General features: G+C 41.0%; 2 protein-coding genes and 1 long non-coding RNA gene across 5 annotated transcripts; 1 reads left to right on the top strand and 2 right to left on the bottom strand.

Moving 5' to 3' along the window:
- Positions 1-2,267: 2,267 nt before the first annotated feature.
- Positions 2,268-7,714, bottom strand: LOC104940653 (L-lactate dehydrogenase C chain). 2 transcript variants are annotated; one of them, XM_010757306.3, is made up of 8 exons: positions 7,639-7,714; positions 5,663-5,799; positions 4,519-4,636; positions 4,148-4,321; positions 3,900-4,073; positions 3,688-3,805; positions 3,319-3,442; positions 2,268-2,745 (listed from the first exon to the last, which is right to left on the bottom strand). In XM_010757306.3, exons 2-8 carry the CDS (start codon positions 5,789-5,791, stop codon positions 2,578-2,580), a joined length of 1,005 nt encoding a protein of 334 aa, XP_010755608.1. In that variant the 5' UTR covers positions 5,792-5,799; positions 7,639-7,714; the 3' UTR covers positions 2,268-2,577. The 2 variants fall into 2 exon arrangements, with proteins under 2 accessions (XP_010755608.1, XP_010755609.1); XM_010757307.3 differs by lacking the exon at positions 7,639-7,714 and adding an exon at positions 6,163-6,425.
- A 2,239-nt stretch (positions 7,715-9,953) lies between these two features.
- Positions 9,954-11,327, top strand: LOC113744197 (uncharacterized). Its single transcript, XR_003461353.1, has 2 exons — positions 9,954-10,092; positions 10,351-11,327. It is a non-coding gene; the product is annotated as an uncharacterized LOC113744197 (long non-coding RNA).
- On the bottom strand, positions 10,811-15,863 carry tmpob (thymopoietin b). 2 transcript variants are annotated; one of them, XM_027272956.1, is made up of 7 exons: positions 15,803-15,863; positions 15,210-15,449; positions 14,995-15,112; positions 14,101-14,256; positions 13,852-13,967; positions 13,658-13,758; positions 10,811-12,755 (listed from the first exon to the last, which is right to left on the bottom strand). In XM_027272956.1, exons 2-7 carry the CDS (start codon positions 15,441-15,443, stop codon positions 12,371-12,373), a joined length of 1,110 nt encoding a protein of 369 aa, XP_027128757.1. In that variant the 5' UTR covers positions 15,444-15,449; positions 15,803-15,863; the 3' UTR covers positions 10,811-12,370. The 2 variants fall into 2 exon arrangements, with proteins under 2 accessions (XP_027128757.1, XP_019126269.2); XM_019270724.2 differs by having other exon boundaries at positions 15,595-15,844.
- Between the last annotated feature and the right edge of the window lie 9,592 nt (positions 15,864-25,455).

Below are 25,455 nucleotides of genomic sequence, written 5' to 3'. Positions count from 1 at the left end.
ATGTCCCTAATAGTCACATTGCTTGTGGTGATGTTGGTGTCTCAGTGCTGTAGTGCACCACAGGTGGGTGAAAGTAGCTTTATTTTTCCTATTATCCATGTTTAAGATAAAAAAAAAAACCAACAAATGTCGTTATGAGATAAACTCTCCATCACTTTTCAGCGGAGAAACTGGACTCCTCAGGCCATTTTATACCTAAAGGGAGCACGTAAGAATTTGCAGAGGAAATTTAAAACATTTTTTAAAAAGTGATTGTGAGCCACAATGTGTTAAAGTGTTAAATGTTTTTTTTTTTTTTTTTTTTTTTGCAGAGGGACACCGCTCAGCGTTGAAGCGCACCAGCAGAGAGGATTTAGGTGAGTGACCCTTTATAAAAGCTCTACAGGCGGTAACTAATGACTTTATTAATGGCTAATATACTAATGCTGTTTAAATGAGATAAACACCATTACTGAAAATAAATCTTTCTGGCTGGCGATGATGATTTGTTTTGTTTTTTTTAGCTGTAGATCATGTGAACCTTAATTATTTTATTAACATATAAACATTAATAAACCATCAATTTAGTTAATGTTTTATGAATGTTTTATACTGTCACTGATCTATAAAGTTACATTTTAGTAACACTTTATAAAGAGTTATTTGTTAAAAGTGATACCTTTAAACTCACATGACATTGGATACACATTTATTTCACAATAAACGTCAGCTTACTTGAGCAAACTTATTCTGCCATTAGAGCAGAGAGAATAACTTCTTATGTTTGTGTTTTCATCACTTACTTGGACACGTCTTGGTTGTGAAGTTTCTTGTTTACCTTTTCATTTATCTTTGTGTCTCTGCAGTGAGTCATAACAAGAGCAACGATGGACTCGGATTATCGTTGTCATCCATTTTTCTGGAGCTGCTGCAGCGAGCAGTGGAAGAAGGTAAAACCCTGAAAGTCATCAGCAACACTCACCACCGTCTGATTGAGTCTTCTTTAATCTATTTTCTCTCTCAGGTGGAGGCAATCTGGATAATTACCCAGATGGAGAAGAGCTGAATTTGAACTATTTTTGAAGTTTTTATTTGAGTTTAATTTTCTTGTATTCATTATGTTTTTCTATACATGTCACGTGTCACTGTTTTGAGTTTACTTGTGATTAAATGTGCTGTGTAATTAAAACGCCCTTAACTTCTCTGTGAGCTGTGATGTGTTTATTTATTGCTGGACTGTGTGTGTGTGTGTGTGTGTGTGTGTGTGTGTGTGTGTACATTATCTCTTCATGAATGAGCGTCCAGAATCCAGAGTGCGTTCAACATGAAGGCATTTCTCTACAGTCCTACAACTTGTCACAGTCCGTCAGCTTGGGGCAACAATTAAGTCATTCACACCTCACCAGTGATTAACACCATGCTAAACACCATTGATCGTCACGCTGTCTACACCGAGGTCACAGAGAGAGGTGCACCAATGAGTTTTATTTGAAATGGCAGCCTGAACCATCCATGACTTGGTCAAACAAAGGTCAACGGCTGAGATGCAGAAGAATCAAGGTTTTTTTTAAAGCTTTAATAAAGAAAGATACATGCATATGCAGAACTGCTGAAGAAGTAATTTCATATAAAATGTATTATTTAGTTTTGAAATATGTTCACCATGATCATAAACCTGTTATTCATAAGACAATAAGTGTGTGTCTGCTGTGTTTCCTGCTTCACAACCTGTGGTGATTTCTTGACATTAGCCCACTCTTTAAAGGGCTTAATTTAATTTGTTTATTATTATTATTATGATGATTATTATTATTGTTATTATTATTATTATTATTATTATTATTATTATTGTTGTTGTTGTTATTATTATTATTATTATTATTATTATTATCATTATTATTATTGTCACCATGTGCATAGCTCCTCTACCTTTGTCAGAAATGCCCTTGTTTCATGTAAAATTGTGCAACATAACTGCTACACCTATCCCAATCTACAATGATGTTTTTAACCAATATGTGACTGATGGTAGGTTGTGTCTATCTTTAAAGTTATTTAATGGTGGACATAGAAGTGGAGAGGACATATATTACTGAAGAATTAAAATATTTTGTTAGCAGGATAAGATTAATTGTCCCTTTACCTCCTTAAAATTGTAACATTATACATAAAATTTGTCTCTTTGCTGCTTAAAGCTGGTTTAAGTTGATACATTTAAACTGAGGCTCTACAGCATTAATAAATGTAAATGCCTTTACGGCTGAATAACTGAACAAATGCATTTTTTGTCCAAGCAACAGCAGCAAACCTGCTTTATTACACAAACAAAGCAACATGAGTGTTTCCACGCCGCAGCAGCACAGTCGAGGACAAATGAGTCAGAGCAGCTTTTCACTCAGTTGATGTCACATTTAGACTCCAGTGAGCAGAAGTGTACAAACTGACGCCTACAGTTAAATCTGAAGGGATTAAACTATGCCTGTGAATCTACAGGGGGCAGTGGGTCGAAGGTGTGGAGTGTTTGGTGACTGCAGAGTGATAATACTGCAGGAGATGAGCAGCAAGGAAGGTACAGCTACAGCGCCTCCTTCTGTTCATTTAGACATCATCCAGGTCCTTCTGGATGTCCCACAGCGTGTCAGCACTGGCCTGCAGTTGGGCCACCTCATCGTCTGTCAGGGTCATGTTGATCACGCTGGCCACTCCTCCATTGTTCAGCACGCAGGGCAGACTCAGATACACCTCGTCACTGATTCCATACATGCCCTGAACACCATAAACAACAACCTTACTGTCTGTGGGAGACTAAACATCTCAAAAACAGAGATAAGTGAATGTAACATGCAAAAAATAAAATAAAATCTGAACCAAACAACTTGTTCGGAGGCCACAATTTGAACCTGAAAGCATCTTATTACATTATTACTTATCATTATTATATACTGTGTGCAGTGAAGTGGAGGTTTGTCACTCAGAATCCAATCAGATTTTAAAAATTGAGTCTGAATAAGCAAAACTGGAGCTGCAAAGTAAGTAATCACCTTTGAAATTGCATTTAATTCAGATACAGTCAGTCAATTTGAGACAAAATGAGAAAATTTGACTTATATATCAACATGAAAAAATGAAATTTATACAAATTAAAATTCATCTTTACTGACATTTCATGTGATAAATAGTGAAAAATCATGAACATGTATGACAAAATGCAAAAAAGAAACTATTTAAATCATTTAAAGACAAAAGTACAGTATTTACAATTTGGATATGTTTATACATAAGATGCTGTTTATTTCTTAAATGTATGTGAAAATGAATCTTTGCGTGATCAGACTTTACCTGCACCATGGTGGAAACAGGATGAATCCTGTTCATGTTCCTGATGATGCTCTCTGTCAGGTCAGCTACACTCAGACCGATGGCCCAGTTGGTGTAACCCTTCAGTTTGATCACCTCGTAGGCACTGAAAGACACAAGACGCAGCTTGAGATGAGCAAAAACAAAGAAAGCCTGTTTTCAGACTGCTAAATGTTTGAATGTATTAGTATTGGTTGATTTTAATGGTGATACAGCAGATAAGAAGTGCTCAAAAATAAACTGATCAAACATCATAATATACTCAGATACTCAAATTTGAGCTTGTTCTAAGGTTATCAATGAGAACAGTGAAGCAAAACATCTAAATCAATCAGGTGACCTCTGGTGTACCTGTTCACCACCATTTTGTGGGTGTCCTTCCAGTTCTCGTCATCAAGGTCAGTGCCAATGTCCGGGTTTAACGTCTGCAGGTTGACTCCAGCCACATTCGTTCCACTCCACACAGGCACTGAAACACCAATGAAACAATCAACCATCATCGTTTGTGAGCGACATATTGTGATACTTTCTCCTTGCTGGTTCAAGAGCAAATCACCACTCACCACTGGTGTCCCCATGTTCTCCCAGGATCCAGCCGTTGAAGCTGCTGGAATGGATCCCCAGTTTGTCGGCCATCAGGAAGCGAAAGCGTGCCGAGTCCAAGTTTGTGCCGCTGCCGATGATGCGGTGCTTGGGAAGGCCGCTCAGTTTCCAGGTTACATAAGTCAGCACGTCGACTGTTGAAGAGTGTTGTTTATTAGACGGTGAATGCTGTATGACTGGCAAACAGACAGAATGAAGGTTTGTGTACCTGGGTTGGAAACCACAATGATGATGCAGTCAGGGCTGTATCTGACGATCTCAGGGATGATGTGCTTAAAGATGTTGACGTTTCTCTGAACGAGGTTCAGCCTGCTCTCTCCCTCCTGCTGACGGACACCGGCTGTCACCACCACGATGCGAGAGTTTTCTGTCACAGAGTAGTCTGAGAGACAGGGAGGAAGAAGATTTGGAGTAATGGTTAAGAGGGGCAAAAGCTCACTGTCAAATTCCTGCTGAAACCAAGCAGGAGCTGGTAAAAATAAAGATTCAAAGATCAATAGAGGGAAAAAATGTTTCTGTCAGTTAGCTGCATCCTGTGCTAAGATTTAGTTTCTTGGCATGTCTGAGGTATAAACTTGCCTTTGTCTGCAACTATTTTGGGGGTTTTGAGGAAGAGGCTGCCATGCTGCAGGTCCATCATTTCTCCTTTCAGCTTGTCCTCCATCACATCCACCAGAGCCAGCTCATCAACCAGCTCCTGAACACATCGGAATGATTCACATAACACAGTTTATTAATTCAGCAACATACCAGTTTGTTCAGCTGGGGATACAAGTGGAAATAACCTTGTTATAAAAATCTGGGTTACACAGCTATTTAGATGTTTTTAAATTATACGATGTGTGTTCCTATTTATTACATGTCTTGAGGGCACTTCCCTTTATTAATGTTTGGCTGAGACTGGCAGGGTAAGGTAAAATGTTAATAAATAGAGGTTAATGTATAAATAGAGGAAGTCCAGAACATAATAAGGGCCAGAGACAGGTCAGAGAGGTGACATTTAGATTGGGGATATACTGGCTACTGATTAGGGGATATGCTGAAGAAAACCGTTGCTATATATGCAAATTGTCTGTTAACAATTTGCATGGGTTGAGACAGCCCATTTTTAGGAAAATGTATAAGAACCAACTGTCAGAGCTTCTCAGGGAGCCTTTTTCTCCATAACCCCTTTTGTGTGTTGCACTGTGAAACGCTCCTTATTGTACAAGAACAATAAATTCAACTTAAACTTTGATACTTTGAATCCAGTCCTCCTTATTTAAAGGGTTTTCTTTAAAATTCCCGTAACAAACCTCAATAAAGATGTTTGATCTGTATGATTTTAGAGAATAAATATATCCCTGGCACATCCACTTTAGACTGCATTTTTCTGTATTATGTTGAGTCCACATTATACTGACCTTGTCTGTGTTTTAAACCACTTTTTACGCAGATGACACTCTGTTATATATAGAGCACAAATCGAGGAGCAATGACTAAAATAACATTTTACTGTAGGATTGTCTCTCTCTCTGTTCTCTTTCTGTGTCAAATTCATTTTTCCGTCATTGTGTCCACACCTTAACAAGGACAGTGAAAGCATAACAGATCCAGCCAGATCACCAGACACCAAGAGATCACTAATCCGGTGTCAGTCTCAGAGGATTCTGGGTATTACCCCGTCCTGTGACACCAACAGGAAGGCCATCTGAGCGGAAGCAAAAACCAGTGGGGCTCTCACCCTGAGCAGGATGCTGACGGCACATGCCATGCCAACCTGGCCCACGCCCACCACTGTCACTTTATTCCTGGGGGGCTCAGGAGGACCGCTGAACAGCGGGGTGATGAGCTTCTGCAGAATTGATGCCATTTTCAGATCTGAAGGAGGAAAGAAGAAGAAAAGAGTGTTTCTGGTCAGGACACATGTTGACGGTAGACGAAGTGACAAACACACACACACAGGCACGACTGAGGGAAAACAGTCCTGCATCCAGAAAGTGGGCTGCGTGCTCAGATTTCATAAATACTGCATTCAGGACGTGCAGAGGGTAGAGGGATTACAAATTAAGCCTGACATTTCTCTTAGTGGCACTAATGGAAGCACGAGTCATCTAACACAGATCCATTACAAGACATAAGAAGAAAACACCCTGACTGAGCTCTGCCTCACACATTACTCCTCTGCGGAGTTCACCTTGAAAAGACACACAGCTAGACAGAAAAAACAGCAGCAATACTTGCATTTCTCTGCGATGCTCCGAGCTGCGAGGTATAAATACCACCATGTAATCAACATGGCAGACTGAATGGATGTCTAAGGTGTGTTATCACAGAGCTGCGTACCCCCTGCATCCACAACACCTCCTGCAGTCACTGTTTGTACAGCCCAGACAGTCGAGGCAGGTATCCGGTCAGCTGCAGCACATGTGACTCAGGGCCAGACTGAAGGGGAGCTGTGAGCTGCACAGAGCTCCTCTTCCTCCACCCTCCTCCCCAAATAGAGGACGGAGCACTATAATCGGCCCAACTTGACTGACTGCAGACTGTTAAAGGAGTTACTGTAATCCCTTAACACTGCCTCCATCTGCTGCACCTGAACTATAGATGAACATGAACCTCGGATGTAACAGAATAGTAATATCCTTCGATCCATCAGTGTAAGAAGTATTATTCAAATTAGGTTACCTACTGTATATTTTGTCTCTGAGATAAGTGCAGTATAAAGCATTATCCTGCCAGTGTTCAATAACAGGCAGAAATGTAAGTTACGTACAATCGAGCCACCGAATTTGAGCACTACTGCTGCAGATTGTGATAGACACAGAGCACTACATTGTCTCTCCAACAAAAACTAGATTATGATGCAGGGTGTCAATGAATCAGTCCTGGAATAAATCATGTTATTGTGAAGCAAGATGCCTGCAAAAACCAGCCATCTCTCTCCAGCTTTAGTCCCATTAAAGTGCATTGATAAACTGTCCATTCATTAGCCCGGAGTGAAACTGGATTATCAAGCGAAAGCATGTAAACACGAGCGAGTGATGGGGTGGATTAAGCATGCAAGGTCACAGCAGGGACAGGAAGCTTCATGACTTTTAATAACGCTAAAATATAATTGTGTGTGGTACCTGAATGTTTACGGAACAAAAGTCTCATCTGTGTCAAAATTGTAGGTTAAAACAAAGACGTGCAGCAAACAAATGTCAAATGTTTGACAGTTTACATCACCCTTGAACTCTACAAGTGGCAGACTACACATTGAGTTATAAGTTGATTTCAGATTGACCAATATAACAAAACAAATATTTAATTTGGATTCTTCCACATCTTAACATCATCTGGGTAGTATTGGATGAGCCACAAAGTCCCAGATAAAACTACATTTCAAGAAACTTTATATCCACTCCTAAATTACTAATAATCTATTTATCTGTAGTAAATAAATTTGTGTCTCTGTGTACATGATGAGATACTGGAAGCTGTCACAGTTACTGATACACAAACTGTATGTTGATCCACTTATGCGGTGGGTAAATAGACAACTACAAAACATCTGCAAAAGGAGTGCAGAGAGAGAGAGAGCATCAAGAACAGGACACATACAAAATTTGGACATCATAACTTTCCAAAACAATATAAACCCAGTCTAAATCTATCTCCCGGCTGCACATATTAACAGGATATCACCACATAACACTGAAAATCGTGGCTGTTCACCTGTTGTCCTGATGGTCCGGTTACTTTGAGTGTAAATCCGTCCTCCAGCACTACAGTGAGACTCACCCCCTTTGTGTGGTGCACTGTATGTGTGTCTGCTCTTCTTCCTGCTGCTGTGTCAGGCTGCAGCCTACTGGATTTAATTAACTAAGCCTTTCCATCCCCTACAAAGTCTCAGTTTTGCACTCCAGGGTCATCACAGTCAGCTGGTACAATATTCACCTACAACAGCAACAGCAACAACAACATTTCCTGTTAAACAATAAAGAAAAAAAGACAGACGGTTAAAGAATTGTTTAACATACCATTTTCAGAATGTTTTTTTAATAACTTAAATCACAATACACAGTAATGATAGGCAAAGGTTGTTTTTTTAGGTACTTTTATTGTTCATTTTGTTATACTTTTCCTTAGATTTAACCCTTACAAACTATTCAATGCCTTCACAGGAAGAAAATCCTCATAAAAAAGTGTCTATACCAAATTGTGAACTACAGAACTATTTAGAATAAATAAACAACCTCTTACAATCTGACATTATTGATCTGAGCATCATCTTGAAGGCGCTGACTGCTGAGCTGCATTTCTTGGTCAGGCACAGACATCAAGGAGCCAGCAGGTGGAGTACAGCCACTTCAGAGAAACACAGCAGGATGATTAGTCAAGACAGATATCTGATTAGCTGTGTTGGGCAGCTACACTGAGTGCTATTATCCTTATTACAAATAAGTCTGCTTATTCCTACAGAAGTTGAAGTAAATCTGGCTGCACTCAGGAAGACACACACAATAAATAATGGAATTAATTTGGACCTCATTTTACCGTCCCATTACCTAAGTTGGATTTCAGAAGCAATTTTGAATAAAAAAAATAATAACACAAGAAATATTTATAATTTTATATTGTTATTGCTTTAAGACCACAGATGAGGCCACTTTGTACACTGTAAAAAGAAAATCAGTAGATTTTATGGTGAAAAAGTAGATAGAAAAACTGGTTACACTGTATTTATTATGGTAAAATCTTATTCATTTTTTTTGGGTCATATTTTAGGGCAAACCCTTTATTTATAGGGTATTTTAAAGTAATGTCTACATACTTATAAAGCAGTATTTTATATCAGAGACAATTAATTATAGAGTAAAATACAGTTTTGGTTTGGCACATTTTCACCTTAAATCCACAGGTATTTTAAAATATAGAATAAGCACTAATATCCTATTAGGGTAATACTAGAAAAAGTTGCACCGTGTTTATTACGGTAAAATTCTGGCAACCACAGCTGCCACAGCAGTTTTTTTTGTGTTGTACTGTAAAAACAGGAAGGCCAAAGCACTGCAGGACTACTGGTGCAGAATAAAGCTATTACTTTTGGAGATGGTCAGATAAAACAAAACTGAAGTCTATATAAAGTCTGGACCATGCATTAGGAGGGGGAGAAGGGCTTGAAGTGATAGCACGGTGTGTTTTCCACTTTAAATTCACTGTAAGCAGTAATGGGAGGTGTTTACTGCCTGGTGTTATGGAATTTTCCGACTCCCCTTCAGAATCTGACTCCCCCTTCGTGTGAACGCGCATGCACTGCACTGTTATGGGTTTATGTATATTCTGTACAGCCTGGTGTGGTTATTGTATATGCACTGGCTTTTGAAAAACCAATTCCATGCGGGACAATAAAGATCTGCTGGCATATTGTGACCTCTGCTACTTATTTATTATTAAGTTATTGTATTTGCTGTATATACATCTGTACAATATATTTTATTTTATAGACTTTTTGCCTCCTGTCACTTATATTCTAACTTCATTTAGGATTGTTTAAATCAAGTTTTGGTTGCTTTACTTTGCGTCATTGTTCTATGTCACTGTTTGTCTATTTATTGTTTGTTGTGTAAGTTGCTTTGTCACTGCAAATCAAATTTCCCCTGGAGGGACAATAAAGCTCTGAACTGAACTGAACTGAACTGAACAGAGAGGAAAAAAGGGACGGGAGTCAGATTTAACATCTGGAGGGGAGTCAGATTGTGACAGATGTAAATTGTGACCTGAAAGAATCTCTCTCCTCCTTTTTTCCCCTCTCTGTTACCACTAGTTACAAAAAACTTAATACATGGGTAGCAGAGGTCACATTATGCCAGCAGAGTGAAAATGGTTGGTGTTACATCTTGCATTTTTTCAATATAAGAGGGGAGTCCGATTGTGACAGATGTCAAACGTAATCTGAAACATACATAAACACAAAACATTTCATTGCCCGCCTGTCATAACACACGTGTGTGAGTGCATGCGCGTTCACGCGAAGGGGAGTCAGATTCTGAGGGGGTCGGAAAATTCCACAACACCGGCAGCAGCCTCCAGCTGTCCGGGGCTGCTGGTCTCCTGACCCCGACGCTGCTTGTTCGACCTCCAAAAGGGGGACAGCGGGTCACTGAAGGGACTGAAGGGCTGGGCTTGGTAGGTTAACACATGTAGGAGGACAGGAGGTATGAAAACGTTCAGTTTGTGGTGAAAAGAAGAGTCCCACGACTCACAAGCGGAGCTAACGTGAGCTAGCACTTATTAAAGTCACCAAGTTTAAACACACCAACGTTAAAAACTAAAATCTATCATTGTGCCGGTGACTTAAATCACGTATTTAACGTTAGCTCCTGTTTAAACACGTAAAAACGTTTGTTTGTTAACCGTTAACCGTTATCTCCTCCCTGCCCACAGACAATGAGGTGTTAGATTTATGACCCCCGTAGTCCCGCTTGGCTTTGTTCGTTCGGAACTGAAGCCGTTTGAGCAGAGCCCCGCCCGCCAGGACCGTCACGGTGTACGTCTTCATCACACACTTGCAGTAGTTAATTAGTAATGTTAAAAATTCACAACAAGCCATAACTACTTTAATATAAATACATAAATACATATATATGTTGTTAGTTTCTTCTTAGTATTATTATATCATACTATTTTTAAGTATGTCTTCATTTCCCCCCTTTCAATTTCTAAAGGCGTTTAATCAAACTCAGATTTATATCTTCCTTGAAATAGCAACATAATCAGTTTTTGTCATGGTTATCTGTTATAATGTGCTATTTTTAAGTTTTAATGGAAATGCCTGGAAGAGGTTCATGTGATAAAAAACGTTAAAAACACTGGCAGCACTACAGAAGACAAAGAAAAGAAAAAATCTGGTAACAACAAAGTTTATTTTATGATACACTGCCTACATGATCATAAATAAACAGATTAAAAATCCTTACCCACATAACCCCTGTCATTTGTCCTTTGCGGGAGAGCTGCCTGATGATAAAAATCACTTAATTCAGATTAAGATACAGTTTTCAACATATTGCTTTTCAAATGTTACCTTTTTTAAAATGTGCTATAAAAAGTTGACACACCACTTTAGAAAAATATCAAAATAGAAACAAAAAATGCCCCAGTAACCTTCCAACATCACCTCCAGTGAATCCAGCAGGTAAACAACCCCATTCACAAAAAAAAACAACTGTGTCTTCGTTTTGGTAATTTGCACAGGCTACATTAATTGACTGTCCCCCCCCAAAAAGGATTAACTTGTTTTGTGTCTTCTTTGCAGATCTTCCATGTCTGGACACATGCAGTCAGTGAGGTGGGCTATGTGGGTGCACTGCAACAGCCAATCCTGCATATTAGGACTGAAGGATCAGAAATCTAAGTTTTTTTAAAAAAAAGAAAAGAAAGAAAAGCACAAAAAAACAAAAAAACACTAAAACCCAAAGCATGTAAACTCAAATGGGCACACTGACAGGGCTGGAAAATTAATAATCTATGACCAAACACTGCCATTTTATATCAAATAGACAAGCTGTTGTTTACATTTCTGTATGTAAATTGATGAAGATTCTGATTAAAAGATCTTAAAAGTACAGTAAATCTTAAGCCTTCCTCAATTCACTGACAGTAAAAAAAAAAATATTACAATGCAGAGTGACCAGAATTTTACTCATAATTATAGAGCCCTGTATACAATGATTCAAGCAGTGATCAGCCGCTGAAAAATAAAAACAAAAACGTTTTATACCTCGACCTGAACGCGGGCGGATTTTCCTCATGCAGTGACGCGACCTGATTACACCACGTGACTCCTCCCAGCACGGACCACATGAAAAAAGTTTGAGCTGAATCGACCTGAGCACCATAGAAATAATGAATCACTCTAACTCTAATTCTATAGCTACAGAGCAAATTGTTGTAAATCCATACAGAAACACGTAGACAATCTGGTATTAGTAGTAGTAGCACTGCTTTGTGCTTTTTAAAATGGGAGGGCACTAAGTGCTAACAGTGTCCAGGCACTTCACCGTCAGAAAAACACCTGGCACAGAGAGTTAGAAAACTACAGTATGACCTTCAAAAACTACAACCATGCATGGATAACTTGGCCTCTCCACTCTGCACTCGTTTCTACATACAAGGGTTAAATACGCACAAAGACACAAAACAATTCACAGATTAAAAATCAACATTAAAATGAGTCTCTTCTGACTGCCACATAACAGTGTTATCCAGAAGCTACCCGTTTCCTCTTGCGGGCGGGAGGAAAGCTGGCGTCTGGAGAGGAGAAAGTTTATCGTTCCAATTAGATCTGTGTCCTTTGTCCAACCATGTATGTAAAAAGAAGAGGTGAGCCAAGTTTACTGCTTAAGTTGTGGTGTGCTGTGGCAGGGAGGTGGCGTGGGCATGACAAAAAGACTGCTGAGGGTCTTTACTTGCCGGCGGCCTCTGTAGCGCCGCTGCTTCCCATGCCCAGGTAGGTGGCTACGTTGTTCACGGCGCCCTGAAGGGGGACGATGACGCTGTCCAGGTGGCCTTTGAGGGTGTTGATTTGATCGGCATCCAGGTTCTGGTAGGCATAGTAGAGAGAGACGGCGACCACGGCGAGGAACAGGAGCTTGAGCAACACGGACAGGAAGCCTCGTCGGGCTGGCGCTTTGCTAGAAGAAACGGTGCTGCCGCCTCTGGAGAAAGACTCGGAGTAAGTGCGGCTCTCTGTGTGGATAGTGCGCTGCACACGGGACTCATCCATCCAGTAGTCACTTGGTTTTAGAGGTCGACCTGCTGCACCTCGGATCGGACGCCTGCAGGTAGCACTGTTCAGAGAAAAAAAAAAACAATAAAAACTTTAGTCTAGGCCAAACTCAAACTTTTTATACCGTGTACCACCTCAGAAAACATTCAGCTCTGCAAGTACTACCATCATGACAGACGTTAAAATACAGCCTGCCACAGACTGTTCATACAGGAGGCAGGTTTATTCTACACTTACAAACAATAACAACGCTTTTGATCCGGTAATTTTACCTTCACGTACGAAATTAACGTCACATTTTACCTCATAACTAATAACAGATGTACTCAAGCTCTGCTCTACCTGCATGAAAGTGCAGAAAACTGCAAAAAAAGGCAAAGTTGTCCACTTAGTTGTCATGTAAAATAACTTAACCCTCAATTTTTGTTCACAAACGTGCCAAATCTGTGCAAGTAAGGCAAAGTCATGACCCACTCTACTCTGCCTCCGATTGGCTATTACTTGTTTCCTTTTGTTGGAACTTCAGGATAAGCCAATCAGAGGCAGAGAAGGGCGGGTCATGGTGTTGCCCGGGAAAGACACTGGTATTGGTATTGGCTGAAGTCCTATTTTTTCAAGATGTGACGAGTCCATAGCACATCTCTGTCATGGTCAAGCAGTTGTAGCTTCTTTGTTATGCCTGTCAGGTGGTTGGACTATCCTGGTAAAGGGGAAGTGCTCACTGCTCGATTCTAATAGATTTGTGAACTTTTTATTTTTATTTTTTTATTTTAGCAGTTTTACTTTCATTCATGGAAAAAATGGGAGAAAAAACAAAGTTTATATTTTTCTTGCGCGTACTATTTCCACAGATTATTCTTTTTTTTTTTTTAAACGTTAAACTTTTAGACTAACATTTTGGTTAATCTGTCTAAATAGAATATGTTTTACTTCATGTGCTTGGCTGTTTTTGCGAGCCGTTACCTGATGCCTGTTGGCGTGCTTATTTCATTGGCAAGGATATCTTCGACAACGCTCTCGCTGGCCTTCTTAGGCGTTTCTTCAGTGATAATTTCCTCCACCACCTGTCCGAGTGATAAAAAAGACATGTTCATAAAACTTTAAAATATAATAACAATCTTTCTCGAATGTTGTGGGGGTAGAAAAATGTGCCTCACCTTGGTTTGTCGTCTACTGCTGGTTCTGACGGTAACTGGGGTTTTCCCTCTGCTCCTCACAGGCTTCTCTACCACAGGGACTGGGAGTGGTTCTGGTTCTGGGGCAGGGATCTCCTCTGAAAAACACATGTTCAACATGGCGATATCAGCGTTTTTTCCAACATTTAGTCAGACATCAAGAAGCAAAAGACATGCTGACATATTCAGGTTCATGTTATTTGTCTTGGTAAACACGCGGTCACAACTCACCGTCCTCCTTGTCGCTGTACTGGTCAGAATTTGTGTTGCCGTTCTGGTTACTGTCTACCTTGGGGAGAGCTGTGACTTCTGTTGGAGCTTCAGGCTCAGCTGGAGGCTGGTCCAAAAGCTTCTGCAGCTTCTTCTCATACACTCTACGGGTGGTGGCTGGATTAAAAGACAGGAAAGAGCAAACACGGATAAACTTTAAAATGTTTTGTTTGATTAAGCCATAGTTTAAATGCGATTTCTTGGACATGCAATGCTGCTTTACGAACTAATATTTTCTGATATCTACAGCATAATTTTGACTAACGTACCGGCGTACATGTTAGTCAAAAAAACAGATTGTATGTGCGAAACCGGATAAACAGGTCAACACAAAGTACACCCATTTACTTTTATGTGAATTGTTTCGTTACTTTATCTACGTAATCGCTTAATAATGTTTGTATGATCTAAGTCTGAAAGTACTTCTCACGTAGGACAGAAGATACGTTTTTCTTTACAACTAATTTATTAGTTATTTATTTATATGATGGTCACTGCTCTTTCAATAATATTTATTATTTATATGATGGTCACTACTCTTGCAATATTTCTTACACTATGGTCACTTCACATTACAATACTCTTTTTATATCATGCCACTTTTATCCTCAGTACTTGTTTTGAAGTTTGATTGTTTTGAGTGTTTACTGTAGGTTATAGATATTTCTGTCTGTTTATTGTTTTGTTTTTTTTGCCTTTTCTACTTTTTTCTAATTCTGTAGTGTATGCTACACTTTCCTCTGCTGCTGTAACAAGTACATTTCCCCGTGGTGGGATAATTAAAGTATATCTAATCTAATCTAAAGTCTGAGGCAGCCCTCTGTGTGTGTGTGTGTGTGTATGGGGGGGACTCACCAACAATGGGCCCCGTGTCCACACCATGTTTTGCCAGCTGTTGTTTCAAATCTTCATCAGTGAGATCTGTCACCTCCACTTCCTCTGTGCGAGGCTTGTCTGTCTTTTTAGTAGCTTTCTGCAAAAATAAAAAATAAAAAGTTACAACAAATCAAAAGCTGCAGGATGCACCACAGCATCTCATCACCACAGATAAAACAAAAACAAAAACTTACTCTTCCAGATCGACTTTTGTTGGACACCACGGGGGCCGGTAACTCCTCGTCGCTGGAGAAGGCGTCTATAGGTGGGCTCTTCTTGTTGTTGAGCACGGTCAAGTTCTTCAGATACAGCTGCACGTACACTTCTTTCTTGTGCTCTCCGCTGGGAAGCGGCACGTTGTTGGCTGCGAGCTCATTCTTCAGCTTATCCTTCGTGAGCACCGACGGATCTTCGAGAAATTCAGCCATGTTTCACTTTTTAGAAAAAAATAAATAAATAAAAAGGGAATTAGCGCCTTGGTTCAAACTGAGCTTGGCTACAAACAACAACAACAACAACAGCACCGGGTGAGCGTGACTGAAAAGCCGCGCTGTTGTCAAACAGGACTGGCGCCTTTACCTCCAGAAGAAGCTAGCAGGACAGAAAGCGGTTTACCCGGAATAAAAACCCGCTTCAGCGTCTTAGCCCGGCGGCTAACGTACTCACAGGTAGCTCTGATTTTTTTCCAAAAGCAGACACAGGTGTGAGCTGCAAATGTGACCGCTGCAAAACCTTTAAAGTAACCGTGAGTGGATTAGCTTAGCTTTCAAACCCCGGGTCCACTTGCCTCTGTCTGTCCGCGGCGGTCGCAACAAAAAAAGGGCCAAACAATAACCAGCCTCGCTATTGGATGAGACTCCCAAGAGAGCCGCGCTCTGATTGGCCCGCTGTGAATGTTGAACGCTCGCAGGGCCGCTGCCACAAAGAAACCGCAGGCTGTGTTTTAGATAACAACCACCGACGATATTCACGCTTTTGTTTCAGTTTACACACCTTTATGTCCTTATTTTTATTATTAAGTAGACAAATGCGAGTTTAAATCATTAATATGAGTTGAATTGAACCCCCTATCTGTAGCACTGGTGGTTACACGCCCTTTAGTTTGTTTGTGTAGCGTGTTTTATCGCATTAATTAACGATTAATAACAATTAACGAGTGTCTCTAACAGTGTCTAATAGTTTTCATATTACATAATGTGGCAGTGAGCGAATGTTAATCCATTTAGATGGAAGTCTGCTTCTCTGACAGAAGAGGGCAGCATGAGCCACATTATTCAAAAGAGACTTCATCTTATTTCAGGGTTTTTTTTTTATTTTAATGTTCAATATTAAAGCCAGTTAAGTTATGTAGCTCAAAAGTTATGGGGTTCTTTATGGGAAGAGGAAAATGGGGAAAGGAGACAGTATGGGAACTCAGTGTACAACCTACAAAATAAAGTGTATAAAACAAACTATAGTTATTATATTATTAAGATGTTTTTGCTCCTCTATATCAGCATGATCTCCATAGAACAACTAGATGTCTGCACAAAAGATCTGATGAAACCTCACACTCTTATGTATTCATTATGTATAATATATATTTATTTTAAGATTAAAATTATGCAATCAAGGACACAAGGTGGACACAACAATGCACAAACTGGTACTAGCACCTTTGATGTGAGGATTTGCTGCTTTTGCTCTGTTTTTATGGAGTTGAAAATGTGATATTTTGGGGTTTTCCACACACAGCAAGACATTTTAAGGCGTCGACTTGTGCTGTGAGAAGCTGTAATGCCTGATAATTGCGTGCTGGCACCAATCTGGAAGTTTTGAACCAGACGAATCGTTCACTATTCTTTATAAATAAATATATTTTGCAGATTGATCATTAATGAATAACTGCAGCTCCACACATCCGCACGCAGACATGGCACTGTTGGCCCAAGTCCCTGCATGTCTCTGGGCATGCTGGTCTCTAACTCTGTGGTGAGGCCCCCCCTCTCTCTCCAGCCGTGGGGACAGTGGTTTGAGGTGGCACTGTGTGGCTCCCCACCTGTCCTTCAGACCTCCCTCTCTGGGGCTTTCTGGGATGCTGCTGCAGAAACCAAGCAATTGATCCCCACCTCAGCTCTAAACCACACTAAAATACAGCACTTCAAGTATAGTTCAGCTTTTCCATAGTGCATTTGCCAGTTGAGTGTAGGCATAAAAAATGTTGAGCCCTTGAGAAACACCTCTTAAGCTTTCTTTGTATGTAATTTATACAGAAAATAAGGCATGGGCCAAGAATCATAGAGAGTGCCTCTTTAAGCATAACAGTCATGGCCTCTGAAAAATGATCAAAGCCTGCTCTTTAATCGTCAACATTCACATTTTCAGAATGAGTTCATTTAAAATGGAATTGCTTCACCTGATGTCGACCAGTCGTTATAATTGACAACATTTCTTGACAGATGACTGTAAAATAAATCTCGAGTACAAATGAAACAACTGGCAGGAGAAAGACAAAAATCAATTTAGGGAAAATAAAGGTCTGAGTGCAGTACTTTTAGGTACTGACTATTTGTTATTTAGTGTTGGAAAAAAAAAAGACCCAGCACATTTCAAATGAACACAAACTCAAACATCCACCTTCTAAAAGTGGATTTCTGATCACTTAGAAAAATGTCAAACACAGGCTCCTCGGCCGAGTTTATCTTGGATTTTAAACATTTCTAAATCCCAATTGAGCCAACCACAGAAGTAGCTTAGGAAAAGTCAACCTTTACCACCCAGAGGATGTCTGATCCAATTCCACTGACACAACAAAACACGTAGTCGTAAAATTAATCAAAGTTATTAAATTTCAGCACATTGTACGATCACAGTCCTGTCATCTTATCTGTCGCTAGGTCCGGATTTACATAATAACCAAAAAGTCGACTGTTTATATCATTTTTACACAAAGTTTATCCCATATTTAAAAAAAATTCCATTACCAGAGCATTTTGTTGTCTTATCCATTCCTAAAAAAAGGTCTTCCTGCACTAATCTAACACAACAATCTCTAATCCTCAGAGGATGTTATTACTCTGTGCCAAACTAATTAAGATCAAGTCCTGGGCAGTTTCCTGTGCAAAAAGGAGGGTAGGATGCGGGCAGCAAGAGCAGTGTATTTCACAGAAGCTGAGATTTGTGTGTCCTGGCCTTGGAACAGCCATCTATTAGTGCTCACACAGTATATTTTCATCTGTTGACAATCCAAACTCTACTTAAAGGACACACGCTTAGTTGTAGACATTTCTGTCAGAAGGAAAAATGAGACTCGCTCTTTGGACCTTGTTGATGCCTATTTGGCCACCTGCCTGTTTGTATCGTAAGTACTACTCCATATATTTGCATTATTATTATGATTCGGGCTTTTCCCGTTTTATTTGGCCATTGAGTACAGAGACACACTTGCTCATGTCCTCACTGAACTTAAGGCAAACATTTCTGTGTGTAAACTTTCGTGTAGTGAATGAAGAATTTCTATTAAGTCTCCAGTGAGGCACCCATGGGATGCAATGTTGGATCATTGGGGGGAAAACTTAATGTAGGCCATCCATCTCCTCAAAATGTAATGCACTGACATAAAAGGATCAAGACAACTTTGATCTGTTAGAGCCACTGAAAGTGCCTCTTCTGCAGTAGTTGGTGACCACGGATGTAAATCGTCTTTCGCCTTCACAGTTCAGTAGATCATGGCATAGCAGTAATCAATATATATTAACAATGGATCAAATGATTACATGTAATGTGAAAGGGGTCACTCGTAGTGACGAGAGATTTAGCACTTGACTCTGAAGTTCCTCTCAGCTCCACAGAGCGTTTTAGCACCTTTCAGCTTGTTGTTTTGATTTGTTTTGGTTCACTCCACCTCCCTGGTTGTGCATAATTAACAGCATGGCTGCTTGATTGACAGGTAAGTGTTATTACAGAAGGCTTATTAGAGCACCCAGGCGTCATTCGGCCCACCTCAGGTCCACCGATGATCTGCGTCTTTGCTGATACTTAGATTAGTCGGATAGTGGAAGAAGCAGTACATCCAACATCCGTCCACAGCACTTTCGAAACCACTCAGGCTTTGACAATTTTTTATACTGTCACTGGTTCACACTCACAGCTCCCATATTGATATTTTCAGCAGTAAAAGGCAGCTGTTATCACCAAACATGAGACAAACAAAATTAGTGAAAAGCCTGTGAAGATAGTGAAGTCTTTAGCAGCTAAAAAGCCAGATATTTTTAAATGAATACAGCGCGGCCAGCAACAAAACTCCAAATGAAATGCTTAATGTTCATATCTGCTGAATCAGTTCGCTAACAAATTCCCCAAATAAACTTTATAAGGTGCTTTTAATGTTTTCAATTTGTTTCCGCTGGCCCCCAAATGGCCAAAGAAAATCATTTAATAGAGGTTAAAGGAGAGCATGTGCTAGTGAGCTACTGTGCGCCAAACACAATCATCAGCCTTGCCCAAACAGAAATGTATCCACTGTCCCGAAGCACAGACCTGGCTGCCCCATGACAGGACCTTCAGGAACCCATTGCAACTTTATACTTCATCAGCGAGGGGAATTTGTTTTAGCCAACACAACCGGCAATGTGAAAATTTTCTTAGTTAAGAGACAACGACACGCAGTGCAATATAGTGTCAAAACACTCATCTCATGTGTAGGAGCTCAGAAACCACATATTTGACTTTAGTCATGGTTCATCACCAGGTAGGCCTGACACGGCTGAACCAAATGGCCGGTGGCTCGCGACTAAAAGAGAGGGCAACCTCACACAGGTGACTGCCAGACTCTTGAGTTAACAGGAAAGAAATATTTCCGTGCTTAACTTGGCTGAAGCTTTCAACAGACCTGCCTCTGCTTAGTTTTTCTGTCCACATGGCTGAAGACTGGTACTGGACCAGTATAGGAAGAGCCAAAGGCTTCTCAAAAGCCTCCTGTGATGTGTCGGTTGTGACACCGCCATGCCCCTCAACTGTTTCCTCTCTTTCCCGGATGCCTGGTCTCTGAGCTCACAGGGCCCTCACTCACTCAAGCGAGGAGTCACCATTCTGGAGCGTCAGCATTAACCATACCTAATGAATGAGAAGTAAGACAATCAACAGAGACTCAGCAGCACTCCTAAGCGCAAGTGCCAGATCAGGGAACATGCCAACAGCTCAGTGCATTCAGCATTTTATTGCAATTGTTGGCAGGACTCAAGCTCAATTTTCAATTAAGTCCCAAAAAAGAAAAGGGAGTGGATTTTATATAAGCTGACAACAAGAGACCTCTTTGGGGACCTTTGTGTGAGGTGCCTCCATAGACCGACATGACTGTGTTTGTAATTTCCTTACTGGTCCTTCTGGTGTCAAGTTATTTTAAGTAATAGCTCTCAGCTCTGTATCTACTCCAGCCAGGACACATTCCCCAAACACCTGGTACTTCAGCTGATATGATCTTATTTATTCAATCTTGAAAACTGAAACTTTTAGGTCTCATACTGCCTCGCTGCCGGAATGGCTGACTCCTCTTTGGCTGGACCTACATCAGAACTGTTTGGTCAGTAGACTCAAAGGGTGCACCACGTGGAAAAAACACTTGTCGTCATGTTTACTGTCCTTCCAGGAGGTAGTCTTGATGATTCGGCTCTTGTAGCAGCTCATAGTTTTGGGTAGTAAAACACCGGGGGCCTATCGGTGCTCTGAAGCCTCACAGCGTGGCTCATCCGTGCCAGCGGTAAAGGACAAATGTGCCAAAGTCTGCTGGGTTTGGCTCTTTTCTCACCCCCTGGCTTCCAACACCGATGTATCCAGCTGAGGTACAATAATTTGACACCTCTTAAGCAGCTGGACCCTTTAGCGTGACAACCACTGCTTTGTTTTATATTCCTGCGTATTTTGAACGCAATCAAAAATTACAGTCAGCAACATCTAAACTGTGTTTTTATCCACTTTGGACTTTTGCCCCTCCCCACCCCCTTCAATCTCCTTTATCCCTCCCTTTCCTATGTGGGATTTAACGTACACTTTGTGGTAACCTTGCTAAGTTATCAATTTTTTCTATGTTCTCTCACACTGAATAAAGGCTTGTTTCTGTGCGCCTGCTTGTTACGACTTCAAGGACAGCTCCCTCCATCTGGCATTAAGTATTCCTGGTGCCAGTGTCGGGTTAACTGACACTCCTGCACTTAAACTAATGGCAGCGAGCAGTCATCTCCCATGAGGTGCTCACCTTGGAAAAAATCACCCAGCTCCCTCATCCTCAATCATAGTGGTGCTCTCGCCACCCACTGAATGAAACCATGGGCATGAAAAGAGGGATTGTTTCACTATTCAGGCATATATGAGGGCAAATGAAAACATGTAATACGCATGTCCTGTCTTGGATTCGCCCTCCACCCGAGTTCAATGAGACGTTGAGAAGTGGGAAGAGTAGTACAGCATGCAAACAGAAAAAGACGGAGTCAGCAAATCGTCATTTTCATTAGGAAGGTTTACTTAACCTGATTTCTTAAGCAAATGAAGCAAAAACAGTGTATTAAGATGCCTAAAGGAATACTTTGGAGAAAGTAGACGCCTGGATTCAGGAGAGAAATCCTAGATTTTGATAGAGAGCAGCAATCTTATATTAATCTTTCTTTCATTAGATGTTAAGACTGAGAGCTGTTTACATGTAATTATGTCTGTCGTTAGGCACATTCATCTTCACACCCCTTACAGACTTTCCATGTTAATTAGAGAGCATGTCAAAAGATCAGAGGGAGGTGTCAATTTAAATTTATATCTAGGTAAAGAAATGAGTTGCCCATATGTGTTTGAGGTTTTTTTCACATACTAATCTGATCACCCTCTTCCTACGCTGCTGTACGGCATAACAATGTCTCTCATTGGATTTCCCAGGACCCGTTTTCTTGTTTTACCACATTTTATTTGGCTGTCCTTCGGAGATAGACTATTTCCATCTTAGGTAAGCTGTTAACATAAATATCTTGTACAGGTGAGTCCAGGGCAAAAGAGGAGCACCTCTCAGACCACAGGAGTGCAGCATCACCACCCGTCCTCCTCTGAACCCCCTTCTCAATGGAAAGCTAAACAGCTTTTTAAGAATGAAGAGGTTTTTCAGTTTGTTGCTAAATATAGGCCAGCCCGGTGGGAGGTGGCAGGTTCGAGAGCCATTTTCAACAAAGATGAGCCCCAGGTCCTGCCCAGGACCCGGCGGGTGGTGACTGCCGGTGGTCCGCCTTTCTCTTATGCACCGGCTCTTAAGTAAACACTGCAATCCTGCGGTCAGCTACAGCATGGCAACGAGCGAAAGGACTCACTGTGCAGTTGCACACAGCTATGGTGTGTTGTCTCCTCCGGCCCACTCAATCTTGGCTCCTCCCCGTCACAGAGGCCTCAGCAGGGGTCGAGGGCCAGCGACAGACCTTGATGTGTGATCCCAGAACCCTGCTGGGAACTCCTGGTGGGGGCAGTGTTGGACTTCACCTTCTGGACCCCTCTGATGGACCGTTTTCCATCTGGAAAAAGAAATCTAAATTAAGAACACGATCATGTTTACTTACATTATGCTAATTCATTGTTTTTACACTTGCTGGGATGGAGAAACATTAATGAACAAATCTAATAATCTCTGGTTAATTAAGCAGAAGGACCTATATATCACATTTAAAAGCTTAGCGTGTTAAGGAATAACAACCAGAAATATCAGGTTCAACCAGGAAATATCTGAAATCTGAATGTTTTTATCAGAGGGGCAACCTTTCCAGGATAATATGCCATTAATCATCAGGATCATATCCAATAAAGTGCCAGATTAATCAACACAGAGGAAAACTGACAGCCCCAGTCCTTATCCACTGAGGAAAATAAGGGGCAACAGGTAGGCCTTTATCCATTGAGCTCTGTTCTTGCATTGCTCCCCTATACACGAAGATCATAATTTGGGGGAGTCTCAGTGGCTACCTGTAAGGACCACAGGGGTGGCAAATAGCAGGGCTGTGGCTTTCTGAGCTTCTTAGTGGTGCGAGCAGAAGGATTTACGGTAACTCTCAGACAAGCGTTCACAGCTTGGACTCTTGGCATGGATTCGATATTGTCCCTGGCTGAGCATCAAACCCACTGAACCTGAGGTCCAAAAGTACCTACACAAAAACCTGGGATGTTTGAATGATAAATCGCCGACATTTAGTGGCAGAACAAAAAATATTGGCCTTGCTGGGGATATCAATTTTAATTTTAATTCACAGTGAGAGCGCATACTGGGTGGCTTGATTGACCAGAGATCGGCTTCTAGTTTAATTGACAAGCTCTTCTCTTTCGGGTTAGGACTTTTCCTGCAAATTCAGCACAGGTGCAACAGTAGAAGGCAACCCCGCCGTGTAAGAGGTGCAACAATTGCCGGTGGGGGTGATATTGAATATCAACCATGATTTGAAGTGCACTGACCAAGTTATCTTTAAGTTCATGTCCAGTCCTTTTGGGAAACATAATCTATTTCTCTGTGTAACTGGACTCTTTCAGCTTCAGTCTGCCATCGCCAGAACTTCTGGTTTTGATAAAAGAGAAACCAGCTCCATTAGATTTCCTGAGCGGAGTTCAATGATAAAACCATGTGGTGAAAATAGCTCTAGAAGTTAATACATGTGACATGCTGAGAAGCATAATGGATCAATTCAGTAATCCGTTTTGTTTTTTAGAAGGATTAGTACTGAAATCGAGGATGTTTTTTAAATCATTGGTATCATTATTTTCTGCACTACATTTAAGCAAAAACATCTTTTACAAGGTCAATGCTGATTCGTATTAATGTGCTGACTACTGATTATGCCAAGAGGTGCTTTATAAAGCCACAGGACTGAATTTAAGGTCAAAAAGGATGCACTGAGCCAAACACACCAACCGCCACCCTGAAGAAAAAAGCCATGGTGCTAATATTAGGGGGAAGACTGATTACAGTGCTACTATTAGGTTTTGGCATCGATTTTGGTCCAAAGTAGGAACGCCCTCGGCACTTCTCTTTGGTGTTCATGCCCTCAATCCTAAATGGCACACTACATGATATTATGAAGAGCCAGACCAAACATGCCAAAGCAGACCACAGGGTTACTCACAGCCCCTGCACATTCTTTTGAGGCTGAAATGTGACCCGGTCCTATTTTTCAGCAGCTTGTCAGACTCAGTGTGGTGCAGGGAGGTAAACTAGGAGGGAAAACTGTTGTCACCTTTCTATAGCTCTTACTTTTTCTGACTTACAAGATGGCAACCTCGGGTGTCAAAATGAGACCAGATGGGTGGGTTGCATGAGTGCTGGCAGTCGCTACGGATATGAAAAGCAAAGACGTACTTACAACATCAGCAGTGGACAGTAAATGGAAATTAGTTTATTGGTGAAGCTTTGCAAGTTGATGGACACACTCTGGTAAAGTAATAAGTGCGGTAACCACATGCATTAAGACATATAATGCCATATGTGAGACTGAAATTGAAGTGACAACATAATGATTTGGGGTGAATTCAGCAAAAAATCTTTGCAGCAGCTTGAGGAAGCTGTCCACGTCCAGCTGTGTGTACGATGCTTAAAACATCGCTGTCCTGCTCAATTTCCAAAAACATTTTTTTCAGTATTTCCTCTCTCTCTAGCAAAGTCTTTGTTGGACAGCATCATCAGAGACTTGGACTGGAAAACACTGTCGGGCATTCAATATGTCCGAGCTTGTCATCAGATGAAGCTCATTTTGAAAAATGCTTGTTATGACTGCTGCTAACCATATCCACCCACTCTGTGCCCAGTGAGACGGACAGCGAAGAGGAAGTCTTTCAGTCGGTCAGGTCGTACTTCATCTCAGCAGGTTATTGAGCTGCTGGACCATGGACAGAGCTTTAAGTGAAACTTTGCACACTTGAGCTGAAACTTGCCGGTGACACAAAGCACATCTATAACTTGAACACTGAGATGGACTCTCATGGGTTCTAATGGAAATAATAAATTTAAAAAAATAAAATAAAAACACTCAACTGTACAAACTATTTCAGAACAGTTTCAGATCCAACCACGGTCGAGAAATCGCTGCAATCAAAGTCACAAATGACCTCCACCTCTCCTCTTATGCCCATTCCACCAACATCCTGCCTTCAATACCATTAATCATTCAGTCATCTCCTGTCTTGAGTCCTACCTCAGTATCACTGCCACTGCCCTCTCCAACCCTTACACAGCCCTAGTTGCCCCGTCCTCCCATTCTCTACATGCTACACACTTGGTCACATCAGTGGCAGCAGGTCATGTACTACTACTACTCAGATGATTGGTGGTTTGATCCCCCATGTTAAAGTGTCCTTGGGCAAGATACTGACCCCCAAATTACTCCCAAATTGCGGCATCGGTGTGTGAATGTGTATGAATGGTTAGCTCTGTATAAATGTGTGTGAATGGGTGAA

The sequence above is a fragment of the Larimichthys crocea genome, chromosome XXI (genome assembly GCF_000972845.2).
Source record: "Larimichthys crocea isolate SSNF chromosome XXI, L_crocea_2.0, whole genome shotgun sequence".
Classification (NCBI taxonomy): Eukaryota; Metazoa; Chordata; class Actinopteri; family Sciaenidae; genus Larimichthys; species Larimichthys crocea.
The sequence above is the reverse complement of the archived record's forward strand: the minus strand, read 5'-3'. Positions and strand labels throughout refer to the sequence as shown.